The following is a 13,969-nucleotide window of genomic DNA, read 5'->3' on the forward strand; positions in this document are numbered from 1 at the left end:
GGGTGCTACTTTTATGTTACTGTGCATTTTTTAAACATTTTAATGTGAACTGCAATGAAATTCTGACATTAAAAGTGTCATCTATAGAGGTGCAAGCGGCCCTTTTAATGACTTCATGATGGCAAAGTGGCCCAATATTGAAATGAGTTTGACACCCCTGGCCTTTGACCTGTCAGCCGAACCTCGTTAACGTTAACGCGGTTATCAAGAGGGGAGCCCCCGACGTCACGAAAAGAAGCCAAAAATTCAACATTCGTCTTTATTTGGAACAATCCAAGAAAACAGTCCAATGAAACAGGCAATATGGAGAATAGTCCATAAAGATTTAATCTTTTTTTTATATATAGGATGCAAAAGAGAAAAGAATACATAATAGTAGCAATTAAGGTCACTGTAATCGAACGTAACTCTTGCAGAGTTCATGGTCCCTGATATCTCCCCAGCCCCCGTTTTTCACATGCGGGGCCACTCCTCCGGCTCCGTTCGCCGGCAGTCTCTTTGTGATCAGGAGGTTCTTCGGGAACAGCTGGTTCCCGCTGGTCTGCAGGATGTTCTCGATCTTCGTCTTCTGGCTCACGGGCATGCAGGAGGCCTTCTTGTGGTGCATGCCGCAGTCGCCCGCGTGAAAGACCCTGGGCGCCTCGCTCACCATCACCTTCCAGTAGGAGGGCAAGCAGGCGACGGTCAGGTGTTGCAGGGACCAGTCCCAGTTGTAGTCGTCGTAAGTGCAGAACGTGTCGGTGCATCGGAGGAGCTTCTGGTACGTCTCCCTGCTCAGGGCCATGCCCATGTTGTGCTCCGTCGACTTCCAGGCCTTCACCTCCACCTTGTTGGCTTTGCTCGAGTAGCCGATGTGGCTGTAGGTCCCGAGCGAGAGGATGTCGCAGTCGGCGCACTGCTCCCTTCGGAGAGACCTCATCAGCTTCAGGAGGTGGATGAAGTCCGGCGACAGGTAGTGGTCTTCCTCTATGAGCAGGACCAGACCCTGGTGGTCTTTCAGGGCCCTGACTCTGTCCCAGACGAAGTGCAGCTTCCACCACCAGTGGTGCTTGGTCTGGGAGAACTTCGCCTCGCGGTAGTGGCCGAACGAGTCCGGATACTCTGCGTTGATACAGCCGAGCTTTAAGGCGTCTTTTTTGGGAATATCTCTGGGGCAGTCCCTGGGGTCGTTCCCGGGGAACTCTTGCGGGTAGAGCTGGATGCTGAAGGGGAAGAAGATCTGAAGGACTTGGCAGAAGTCGACAGAGGCCACCACTTTGTTAATCTCCGGGGACCAGTAATCATGGCTGAATATCAGCAGTATGTTCTCCACGCCTCTGGCCTTTCGCAGGCTGTCCACCAACAGCTTCAGGTAGTCGGGTCGGTTGTGGACCTGGACCACCACCACCAGGTCGTCTTTCTGCCGCGTCTTGTGCCTCTCCGCGTTTCTTATCGTCTGGTCGAAGTTCAGCTGGAAGACGATGCCGCGATAGACGAGCGTGGCGTTGTCCACCTCCGGCGGGTTCACTCTGGCTTTGTCCTTGGCATTCTCCAGGTGTGTGCCGTTGGCCTGGATGACGGGCAGAGGAACGGGCGCCCGGCTGACTGCAGGGGTGGCCTGCGCCTGGATGTGATTGTTGAGGCTGCCACTGCTGCTGCTGCTGCTGCTCTGGCTGCTGCTCCTCTTCACCGCCTCAAACTCCTTGGGGAACTGAAGACCGAGGTTCTTTTTTTGCCTCCCGCTGCTCCAGAAAGCCAGGCCACAGATAACAACCACCAGAGTCAGTATCACCACCTTCCTCTTGTAGATTCGGAATCTCATGATAGGGGATCGGCCTCTTGCAAAAGGGGATAGAAATTTTATAAAAATAAAAATAGAAACACAACCCAAAAAAAAAATAATATATATATGGTGGTGTGTGTTTCACGGGTGGAAAAATAAGTGACCTAAAGAGGTTTAGGGGGTGGCTAATTGTTGGCAAAAATAACTATTAGTGTAAACATTTATTCTTCTTGGAATGTCATAGGCGGTTCATAAATACTCCATAAGGCATGACGGCTTCAGGGAGGCAGTGTGCGTGAGCCACCTGGATGGAGAAAAAAAAAAATGGAAACCTGAGTTAAGGAAGCTAAAAAAAAAAAGAAAAAGATCACAATGGTAATTAGAAACAAAAATACCACTTTACAATAAGGCTCCACTTATAGAACATAGTTTATAGATATGTTATTAATTCATCTGTAAACACTTTACAGCTAATTCATAAGTGATAAGTAAATGCTAAAGCACGTTATAAGTCATTCATAAGTGTTTATTATGCATTAATTAAGGATGAGCAAAAGACACAACTGACCAGTTTGTGCTTACAAGGCAGACTTGGTCTGAAATGTTCAACATGAGCCATTCTAGACAAAATACAGTTTAGATTAGGCTCGCTATTTGGCAAGAAACCAGCAGGTTGTGTCTCTTGCTCACCATTAATTAATGCATAATAAACACTTATCAATGACTTATAAAGTGCTTTAGCATTTAAAAGCGGGTATTTTTGGGAGGATGGGTGGGAAGTTGTTGGAATAGCTGTTGGGCTATGAACAGCTGTGCTTTGCTGTTTTAATGTGAATCGGCACAGGAACTACAGATGTCAAATGGCTTTAGAGCAAGCTGGCTTATTTTCACGCAATTGTCCATTTGCGACGTCCCACAAGACGACAAATGTTAGATAAACAGTTCTGCACAGCAGTACACCTTTATACGTGCATAAAAAGACATAAAAAGAAGACCAAAACAAAGAAGTGTAAGTGATCAACAAAAATTGCTACCATAAACATGCCACCACCACACAGACTGTAATACAGTTAACCTTACAAGGGAAAAACATGGGTGTGTAAATATATTTTTAGCATTTTAATTAACTTCCCCCCCCCCCCCCCCCCTCCCCCAAGTTTGGGATTTTTAGAAGCACAATTTATGCCAGGGCCAATGGGATTAATGTTTATTTTAAGGCTCCTAGTTTTCAGCATATACTGCCCCAAAAGGTTTCTAGGGTGCAGACATTCTAGTGCCCCGTGGTTTATTATTAATATTAACGCAGCCATCTTCTGGGCTCGGTCATAGTATTAAGTAAATCACAATGATGGTTCTGAATCAAACAAGTCAAAGCATTCAAATTCTTTCAACTGCAGATGCAACAAGTGTCCGACATCAACTTCCTGATTCACCGGCCAAGCTGGCCGACAGATGCAAGAATCAACCAGCCAAGCATGTTTCTTACCGGCAAAAATATTAATTCTGACTGACACCAGCTAAATGTCTCCACGTATTCCCGCTACGTAATTAGCCTGAGCTAAACACTAGTTGTTAGCAAACATGACGTACTTGCTGTCGTTCCCGTGTAACATTTAAATCGTTTACATAAATTGCTGCTGCATCTGGATACCGTGAATATCATACTGTCTATTTCCCATGCATTGTTTGCATTGTTACATTGTTTTACATTTCAATTGTTTACATAAATCGCTGCTGCATCTTTATCCTGAAATAATTGCAATCTACTATGATTCTTCAAGCTGTATGCAAACGAAATTTAGTTCTGTACGCACATTGTGCATACAAAATGACAAATAAAGCTATCTATCTATCTATCTATCTATGTGAGTGCTGTTGTCATATGAGCTGAAAGCCGAGGAACATAAAGAAGCGTCCACCCAAATGATGAGTGAAAAACACGACTTATTTGGGGCCAGCATTTACTCGCCACGCGGCAGCTAGCCCTCTGACATTTACTCGCCAAACGGAAGATTCACTCACATTCGGCGTCTGTTCATGTCGGACCCTGGATGCAGCGTCATAACAGACGATACAAACCATTAGGGTCAACCGAAACGACTCTTGACTGTACTAGGGCTGGGTGATATGGATTAAAAAATAAATCTCCGATTTTATCATACCGAATCCGATTAATCGATGTTTTCCTCCTTTTTGTTTCATAAAAAGAAATTAAAGAAATTATTTTAAAACCTTGCATTTATGTCAACCATTTCGTCAGGGAGTTGACCTGAATTCAAAGTGCAACTAAAAACAAGCTGTGAAACATGCTTGTAAAACAAGATGGCAGCCGTGCCATTATAAACAATGATAATATAACAAAACATTTGCTGCTAGTGGTATTACACATTGAGCTAAGAACAGGCTTCACTGCACTTGTGAACTTCAAACTAAGTTTAAAAAAAAAAAGTAAATAAGTAAATGAAGTACCTCGTATTATGGTAAAAAAAAAAAAAAGTTTCCACTTAACAATATTTTGACAATATATTTGCCTAAACATATATTCAGCATCACATGCTGTTCTCTTCATGGAAACCCAATGAGTGTATTGGCAAAATAAAATCCAGATTTTCCAAAAATGAAATCTTAAAGAATTGTAAATTCAAATTAATCGATTAAATCGATTTATCGCCCAGCCCTAGACTGTACTAGATCATATTCGACGTTTTCAGCTTTCTAATCAGAGCACGTCATTTTTCAAAACACGCCTTCCGGACACATTGAGAGTTTTTGGAGGCGGTTACAAAGTGCCTCAACTCTTCAGAAACTTTCGGCTGCATGACAGCTGCTTCGTGCAGGCTCTCTTTCTTTTATACCATTGCTTTGGAATATTTATGACTTCGGACGTGAAAATGAAGCCAACAAGCCCGAACAACTCAAAACTGCAAGCTGCTGTAAAATCAAGACCCAGTACTTAAAAATCTGTACTGCTAAGATTACAACATAAATAGAATGGACAGGAATTGTCATTTATTGTCATTCAATGGGTGGAAATTCAAGATGAATTTGAAGAAAACTTCCTAAGCATATAAACTGTCCATAATGCCTCTCATGCAGGATTTCAACCCCCAACCACTTGAATGAACTCTAATTAGTTTAAGCGTCATAAATGGCAGATTCATTTGACCTTATCCCTAAACGTTTACTTCAAATGCACACACTGACCCAGTTCCATTTAAGAGGACAAACCCACTTCATGTCAAAGCACATCTGTACAACTAATTCACTTACGATCACAGAGTATGGATCACTTTTGACAACTGCTGGGCAGAGGTGTCAAGCAACTAAGTACAAATACTTTGTTGCCTTACTTAAGTAGAAATTTTGGTTATTAATACTTCAGTGGAGTAAATATTTTTCAGCCTACTTTTTACTTCTACTTCCTTACATTTTCATGCAATTATCTGGACTTTCTACTCCTTACATTTTGAAAATAGTCTTATTGCTTCTATTTTATTTCACCATGCTTTCGTTCTGGCTTGTCAATAAAAAAACAAACAAACAAAAAAATATTCAGATAAAGAAGTGATTTTGTTTGTGGTTGGAGGCAGTACGCTTTATTTGCACTGTACCAAATTGTTCGTTTTCAATGGACGTACAGGTGGGTGAAACAGCCAATCTAATTTTTGTCTATATTAACATCATACTATACAATTGTAGTAATGGGATGAATTATTGTACTTAAATTACTTCTACTTTAATACTTTAAGTAGTTTTATATCCGGTACTTTTATGCTTTTACTTGAGTAAAAGGTTTGAGTTGATACTTCTACTTCCACAGAAGTATGTGTAAACCCCAGTATCTATACTTCTACTGGAATATTAGATGTTAAAACTTTTGACTCTGCAGCTGGGGCAACTTCTGGTCCACGGTCATGAGCTGCGGCACATCCTCAGCATCCACCAAATTGCTTTAGGATTGCGTAAAAAAGACATAAACCGAGATCCAAATAAAACATGGAGAAAGTTCATCCACACTCACTATCCTCCCCCCACTGATTTCTGTTATTCCGCTGAAATTAAGATCCTACAGGGATTTATGGGCAGATATGGATGAGATCATTATGGCAACAGCAAAAAACAAAACAAAAAACAAAACAAAAACATTATCATAACCCATTAGTAGTTTTGCTGTAAAAGCAATTACTTAATTTCAAATAAACTAGGCTTCGTTTCTGCTAATTTATCCCCCCCTCCTCCCTTCGTCCATTCCCCGTTTTAATAACAGGCAATCTTTGCTTGGATTATTATCGAATAAGGCTAAAAAGCCTCCTGCATTCTAGTCTATCCTTAATCACATTATCAGTATCGATCGGCTCTCTCAGCTCAGACCTGCAGAACCGAACCTTCAGGTTTTTATTGATTATCAAATGGCTGATCTGTCATCCCCAAACCTTGGAGGATACGTGTCAGAGAGAACTTACTTCTAACGGGACGTCTCTGTCCATATTTGGATATCCGGAGCCTAATGCCAGCCATAATAATTGCCGTTTACCCCATTCTTATTTATTTGACAAATAAATTGATTAATTTCTCCCCCCCACACACACACACACACACACTTCCCTCTTTTCTGGCTTCTAAATGTAGCAGCCTTCTCCCCCAGCATCCAGCCTGTCCGTGCCTGTTGTTTAGCCGCTGGTTGGCAGCAGTAGCTCGGTTCGGTTCGGTTCGGCTGGGTCTAAGCGTTTATCGGCAGCCAGAGCTAACTCCGCTAGCCCGACCGTAAATTCTCCCAGACCTCCCCTCCAAAACAAGAGCGGCCGCAGCTTCCGCCGTGACAGCCAGCGTCCGAGAAATGCTACCGGGATGCTAGCGACGGGCTCCGGCTAAGCAACTTCCAGGCAGCCGGAGCCCAGAAGAGAGCTCTTCTCTCTTCTCTTTTCTCTCTTCTCTTTTCTCTCTTCGTCAACAACAACATCGTCGGCGGCGGAAAACCGAGCGCAGACCGCCGTGTTTGTCGCACTCACCGAAAAAAACTGGACCAGGACGCTCCTTCTTCCGCTGGGAGACATTAGAACGGAGGTTTCCCGTTCTCCTCCATTCCTTCCCGTGAGCTGCATGGAAAACGCAAATGACGGCTAGCTGTCTTTAAAATAAAATAAAAAAAATAAAAAAAAATCACAAATACAGAACCAACGCCTCCCACTGTCCCACAATGCACCGGTCCATCGGGGGGAGGGAGAGTGGGGGACGCTTCTTTTTTTTTGTTTTTTTTTTATGCACTATGTGGTTATGTCTTCATAGAGAGCAGCCGAAATGCTGACAGTTTTACTGAACTCCTCTTCATCTGGCTGCTCAGAATATCACTTAAAATCCTAATAAAGATGATGTTTCCACTGAGCCACCATGTATTCAAACAATTATAGTGACACACCTGGGTATCATATCCCAAAGCCCCATTAAAATAAATAAAATAAAAGTCACCCAGTATTGTGAATGAGGTTTCCCCCATACGCCTCCAACATTTAGTCTGGTGCACTCCTGAATGTGGAAGAAGGGTGAGAGTGCACAGCGCTGCGTGAAGGAGCTTGTCTGAGGTGTTCACAAAGAAGATAGCTGCACCGTAAAAGAGTCTGGTAAGTGAATTACCGTCCAGAATATAATCTACAACTTACAAGACATTCAAAAAGAAAATGCCCAGCTCTGGCCGTCCAGAATGCAGACCCCAATGGGTCTCCATAAACCCCTGAGATCTCCTTATGGCACCTACAGTGGGTTCTTGTGAATGTTAACGTGAAAGTCAGAGTATCGTGGGAAGTGTGCAAGGAGGAAACCCTTTAAAAAACTTGAGTCTAAAGTCAAAGTATTTGGACACTGGAACAGAGGACATGTTTGGTATAAAGCACGGGTGATGCATCCCTCCTGCTCCAACATTTTGTTTTGTTTTGTTACAAAAGCCTGGTTATTAAGCGTGTGCTTGATTCGGGTGTGTTGGAGTGGGGATGCATCCAAAAGTTGCAGGACAGCGGCACTCGAGGGCTGGTGTTGCAGACCCCTGGTCTGATGCAAGCACAGCATTCCGAGAATAGAACCTACTTCCTACTGTGAAGCGTAGAAGTGTTGTAGTTTGGGATGCTGTGGTGTCATAGGACCTGGCCAGCTCACAATCAATGAATATGAAAGAATCCCTCTTCAGTGTAAAGTCAGATTTCACTGGTGTACATTTTTTTTTCTTCTTCTTCTTCGATTTTTAAACTACAGATGATTTTTTTTTTTTTAAACGTCCAAAACTATAAAGTTAGTTTAGCACCATTTTGGGATCTCTGATCAGACACTAATTTCAGCGTATTACTCAGCCAAAATTCACGGCCATATTTACTAAGGCAATGAAACACTCATTGCTGACGGATGTTCCCGATGGAACGTTGCCCTGGACAGAAAGACATTTAACATGCATTAAAAAGCTTTTGGCTCTATACAAAAATATGTTAGTGAAAAAAAAAAGGAAGTAACCAGACTTGTGCTTATAACAAAAAGAAAAATACTTTGAATATATGGACACAATGCACGAAAGGAGTAAGTTTTGTTTTGGACATTGCATAGTCCCTTTTCACAAGCTGAATCCTCTTGGCAGTGGATCCAGTCTTAACATATGAAGCCACACAGACAATTCCTAAACATGCACACAATGCACACTTTGACAATAGCAAGCTGGTGCAACTGTCAGCTGAATGCTGTCCAGGTCTACCACCCTGGTCCAGAACTCCCCATGCGAGTGCAGTCATGTTTAATGAATTAGAATGGCATTAAAAAGTTCATCTATTTCAGTAAATCATTCGCTCTGTGAAAAACCTTACAAAGATTAATAACACACATAGCTGTCATGTCTTTCATTTTGTTAATTATGATTTTCTGCTGACAGCCAATGTAAACATAACATTTGAGATTAGAATATCTCACCAAGCAGTGAAAAAAAAACATTACGATAAATAAATGTCTCAAGAGGAAAAAACATTTTTAAAAGCTGCTAAAACGTTGGGATTTTTTATAAAAAGTACTTTTAATCAGAAAAATGAGTATCATGTGAACGGGTTCTCTAATCTATTGAATATGATTGTATGCTTTCACATATGGCTTGACGATAATTCAATAACAATATATATTGATTGGTAGACGTGTGGTTAAATAGAAAAAAGGGTCGATAAAATGTTCAATAGAAGGACGGTTTTCCTTTCTTTTGCATTCAGGCCTATCATGTAGCTTAATACTACATTACTCATTACATCCTCCCAGCCAAATACAAACGTAGACCTAGGAATGCTCCGTCACTAAGCTTCAAAGAATTCAGAGAGCATATGTTCTTTTTTCTTTTTTAAGACTTACAGCTTTGGTAAAAAGTTGGTTGAAAAAAGGGTTGTGTTTGAATTCAGTGTTCTGTCTTTGAAAATAAGTCATTAAGCAACAGCATAAAATGGCCAGGGCTGCACTTAATATATATATTTCTTAGTTTTTTGATAATTATTGATATTGATGAATATAATATTTCTTTCATTGAAAATACATTTATAGACATTTATTTATAACTTTTTAAGACCTACAGGAACTATTCCTCTCAATTCCTAAAGGAAACTAAGAAAAAACAACACCTTGCAGTTTTTACCTTTGTTTTGTTTCAGTCCCCGATAAATTATTATGGACATATTGCCCTGTGTCAAGGTTTTTGATGTCAAATTCATAATTCCTGTTTTAAAAAATGTTCAGTATTTAATAATTCTCCAGTTGTTATATTCACATGTCTTGAGATTAACTGCTCAGAGAATTATTGCATTGTGTTTTACAGTTTTATCAAATTACTGTGTGTCAAGAAAGATGCACATAGAGTTTAGACACAAGTGGCTATTGTAAAATATTATATATTTTTTTAGCCACCTTAGGTTACAAATAAAACTCTTCTATGTTTCTGATAATAATTTTCTCAAAACATTAACATGCCAAATAAGCAGATCATTTTTGAATCTAATAAAATAAAAACGTTATTTTGATTAATTTGTCTGTATTACCAAATGTCACACGGAATATACTGTAGTTTACTATAGTTTCCTGTACCAATAGATGGCGCTAAAGAACAAATGCATGAACGGAAATACGTCGTCTGAAAGCGTCTTTTTGCGCATGCGCATGTCTGATTCTTCCTTTCCGACACTCGAGCGAAAAGAGGCAAGATGGGCCATCAGCAGCTCTACTGGAGTCACCCGAGAAAATTCGGCCAGGGATCCCGCTCCTGGTCAGTAACAGCCTTGTTGGTTTTATTATGAACTAAACAAACATTTCCGGTGATATTTGTGGTTTCGCTCGTGACTTTGGCTGACTAAAATTGCTTGGAAGCCTGTACCGCATGGGGCTGAGGCTGAGCCAATATGGCGCTCGGGGATGTAGCTCCCTACCAGTGTAGCACCACTGCTACATGTTAGACAATTTCCCCGACTGTTTGCACCGAAAGCGTAGCTGTCGTGCTTCTAGTGTACACGGTTTCAAAATTGCTGTCCCCATCGTTATCGGGGCTTCTTTCATAAGATGCTAATTTGATACCTTGATTAACAAACGGAGATACTAACCGGCTACTACCGGGTTTCTCCCGCTTTTGTCAGATGGCTAGACAAGAAAATACCTTTTGACAGCTAATTATGTCTCATGTCGTTTCAGCCGAGTGTGTTCAAACAGACACGGCTTGATCCGTAAATACGGACTCAATATGTGCCGCCAGTGCTTCAGACAGTACGCCAAAGACATCGGCTTCGTGAAGGTGAGTAAACTGCTTTTGTTATCAAATGTGGGGTCCTGAGAGCCAATAATGGATATTATTTGTAGGTAAGGTAGGCTAAATGGTAGAAATAAAAAGTTACAACTCATAATAAAAATAATAGTAAAAATAATGGCTACTTTTTTTGTTCTGTCACTATAATAAGTTGAATTTTACTTTGCTAAACCAGTGCTTGTAAACCAGTTCTCTCACTGTTTAGTGCTTCACAACAGGGATGCTGACAATCACAATCTTTTTTTTCTCTCTCTCTCCCTCTCTAGCTGGATTAGATGTGCTGTGCTGACATCCACAGAGGATTATTGGAAGGCTGGCCAAGATGGAAGACATTCAACACTTCTAAATAAATGTTCCTTTTTTTTTTGTCTAACCACAATGAGCCGAGTTGTTATTCAGTGTCCAAACACGTGGTTCTCAATTTTCTTTTTTAAACGTTTGCTTAAGAATGGATAAATAAAAATTTGGAATAATTGCAGGTTCTTTGACAGGCATAGTACTTTTGGAGCCAACACAGAATAAAATGGAGGATCATGCATCAAAGCAAATGCCCCTTGAATTTTTAATTTTTGTTAAATTCAAGTGCATTAACATATTCTATGTAGATGCTAGTTCGATGTCTTGGTGGGGTGGGGGATAGCCTTAAAATTCAATTTTTACTTTGTACAGGAAGAAAAAAAATTAAACAGTTATAGTGAACTAAAATTGTAGGTTAAAGCTAGTGTTTTTGCTAAAATGCCATGGACTGGGTTAGTGTTGACCTGTGTAACAGATCGATTGAACAGGCCCACATGTTTAATACCATCAAACTGAGACGATGCTGACGGTTTGAGCAAAGATGCATCTGAAAATGTGAGCTGTAAAAATGGTTTTCTTTTGGCCTAAACGTCAAGATTTTGCTAACCTCTAAAACAATATTCAGCGATGGGCTTCTGATGTTGCTTTAACTATTTTAATATTTTGCCCAATGGTAAACACTAAAACTGTCCCAAGAGCTTCAGGACATTACATCAAAACTGTAACACTTCTAAATATTTGCTTTTATACTTTCAAAAATTTTCAGATTTTGCAATAATTGCATCATAATTGGGTGAATAGTGACGTGTTACAAAAAGTGTACCCATCTTCCAAAGACACATCCTATATTTTAGTTCTTGTGCTCGTTGCTTGTGAGCAACCCAAATTACACCATGAGGTTGCAGCAAGTCTCTTTTAAAAGATGTTAGGGGGCTATTAAGAAGTCATGTGGTGCAATTAATAATCCTGTCTGTACATCAACTTGAACGGCCCCTGCAGTATAAAACGACTCATTTTGAAGCCAGCGTGGAATCCCATTCAAGGACAGCTGACATACTGGGATTTTGTTCCGCCTCAGAGCTAATGCTGTCTGATTGGACCCCTGCATGGAGGGCTAATTAGGCGAGGCCTCATGACTTCATTGACCAAATCTCAATAAGGTCACCATCATCTCCAGTCAGGCGGGTGGGCTTTTATGCCAAGCTAAAAATCTACTTTAGAAAGCGAAGTATCTATTTTGTCTCCCTTTCTTAATAGGAGGTGAGACACTAGAGGGCACCAACACTGCATGCTGACTGTTGAGGGGTCTACACATACACCTCTGTTTGGAAAACCTTAGTGGATATATTAATAAATACAATTTTAGTTTTAAAGCACTTTATATTAAAATGTTTTTGAGATATTCCTTTTTGAGAATTGGGTCATGAGATGTGCAATAAAAAAATTAGAGTGAAGGAGATTTAGATCTTCAACATGGATACCCAAAAGTTATCCCAACGACCTTTAGCCCCAGGTTGCATGTCCCAGTTTTCAAAATGTAGGCAATATGTTGCTATTTAAACAATTAAGCTCTAGATTTTATAGTTTCTCAGTACTCTAAACATATCCCCAAGTCAACAGACAATAATCGAGAGAAATGAAAGATGCCTTTCACAGGGAGCCTCTTAAACAGAGTTTTAAGGCCTTTGCCTGACAAGAGAGCTAACATTGATGTTATACTTAGAACCTGCATCTCTCCATCAGTGAAGCTTTAAAGTCACTTTGTGGTTCAAAGAACCAGATTCTGTCAGGGGTGTCTGAACAGCTGGGTTAAATTTTCCCATGTGTGCCCAGTGAGCACCACCTCTACATCAAAATGTCGATTTCAAACAGTAGGAAACGCAATAAGTCGGTCACAACTATTAATTCAAACCGACAACAAAGGAGTCATCGCTCCATCAGATCAGAGTCTACAAATGGGACAGGGTGCACACTGAACTCTTCGACGCTCTGCCATGTTGACGGAATGACATTTTGCATCAAATCTGGCTCCGGCGTATGGATTTTATAAATGCTAAAATATGCATGAGGCAGAGTGTGGAGTCGGGGAAGTTCCTTTTAAAGTGTGGCTGCTGCAGGCAGGGCTGTTGGGACAGATGGAGCTGATCACACAAGTGCTGCATGTTGCATCACATCATGGAGGCGGATGGAAGGTGATTCTTTTGATGTGCGCTTCAGCTGTATTTTTTTATTTTATTTTTTTTATTACCAGTGCATTGATGCCCTAGTTAAGCTGCCATCTCAGTGCTGCCAGGACGACCAACTGATGGCGTTTTGAAAGGTCTGTTTCATCCAAACTGAGCTGTGAAGATTCTTTACGTCAGTTTGCTGAAGTAGTGGAGTAACAAGGCCTGCCTGATCCGCCGTTCTTATTGCATTTCCCAGCCTGTGGGATGCATCTCTGTTGCTGCTATGCTGCAGTATGGTTTGAGCTGTGACATTCCAGAAGGCACCGGGTAAGTTAGCCAAGTCTTTCATTTGAACAAATGAAACTAAATCGTGGTTGTGAGCCATTCTTCTTTTCTGCCGAGTTCCATGGACATGCACGCAAGCTCCACCTATGCTACTTCACCAAGTGAGGCGAAGAACAGGCACAAATGCAGAGCCTAACCTGCAAATTTGGCATTGCATCATTTAAGTTATGCACTATGCTTTTGTATAAGTGGACAGTAAGTAGGGACACTGGCCAATGCATCAAGTCTGAACCAAAGAAAGTGCAGCAGCACTTGCTGTTTTGTCATCAGAAATGTGTATCCAAGATGAATATTTGGCAGAAAAATATAGAGTGAGTTACCCCAAAGCTGGCTTGTTGAAAAAGAACAATAAATGTAAAAATTAACCAGACTTCCTAAGGAGTGCAGTGACAAGTTGTCTCTCCTTCAAAGAGCCTTCCTCTAAGTTTTGAACACCTAAAATAGTGGTCTAAATGAAGGAAATAGAAATGCTCAAGTCAGGTAAGGAAGTTCTTATGTCCTTAAACAACCTGGCCCAATAGCCTACATGGTAGAAAAACAGTACAAACTCAAGTTGAAAGCAAACTCCACACAGATGTAATTCAAGAAATAATTAAAAAA

At 40.9% G+C, this 13,969-nt stretch overlaps 2 protein-coding genes across 3 annotated transcripts; one reads left to right on the forward strand and one right to left on the reverse strand.

Annotated features, from left to right (window-relative positions):
* Positions 1–245: 245 nt before the first annotated feature.
* mgat2 (alpha-1,6-mannosyl-glycoprotein 2-beta-N-acetylglucosaminyltransferase) lies at positions 246–6,981 on the reverse strand. 2 transcript variants are annotated; one of them, XM_012854503.3, is made up of 2 exons: positions 6,772–6,981; positions 246–2,066 (listed from the first exon to the last, which is right to left on the reverse strand). In XM_012854503.3, the coding sequence occupies exon 2, from the start codon at positions 1,799–1,801 to the stop codon at positions 389–391; it is 1,413 nt and encodes a 470-aa protein (XP_012709957.2). In that variant the 5' UTR covers positions 1,802–2,066; positions 6,772–6,981; the 3' UTR covers positions 246–388. The 2 variants fall into 2 exon arrangements, with proteins under 2 accessions (XP_012709957.2, XP_012709958.2); XM_012854504.3 differs by lacking the exon at positions 6,772–6,981 and adding an exon at positions 6,226–6,343.
* A 2,905-nt stretch (positions 6,982–9,886) lies between these two features.
* rps29 (ribosomal protein S29) lies at positions 9,887–10,980 on the forward strand. Its single transcript, XM_012854505.3, has 3 exons — positions 9,887–10,028; positions 10,448–10,547; positions 10,826–10,980. Exons 1-3 carry the CDS (start codon positions 9,967–9,969, stop codon positions 10,832–10,834), a joined length of 171 nt encoding a protein of 56 aa, XP_012709959.1. The 5' UTR covers positions 9,887–9,966; the 3' UTR covers positions 10,835–10,980.
* The last annotated feature ends 2,989 nt before the right edge of the window (positions 10,981–13,969 follow it).

Source organism: Fundulus heteroclitus, chromosome 15 (assembly GCF_011125445.2).
Source record: "Fundulus heteroclitus isolate FHET01 chromosome 15, MU-UCD_Fhet_4.1, whole genome shotgun sequence".
In the NCBI taxonomy this organism is placed as follows: domain Eukaryota; kingdom Metazoa; phylum Chordata; class Actinopteri; order Cyprinodontiformes; family Fundulidae; genus Fundulus; species Fundulus heteroclitus.

Coding starts and splice junctions, on each gene's coding strand:
- mgat2 (XM_012854503.3), bottom strand. CDS start 1,801: ATGAGATTCCGAATCTACAAGAGGAAGGTGGTGATACTGACTCTGGTG.
- rps29 (XM_012854505.3), top strand. CDS start 9,967: ATGGGCCATCAGCAGCTCTACTGGAGTCACCCGAGAAAATTCGGCCAG. Junction 10,029..10,447: donor GGCCAGGGATCCCGCTCCTG/GTCAGTAACAGC, acceptor ATGTCGTTTCAG/CCGAGTGTGTTCAAACAGAC.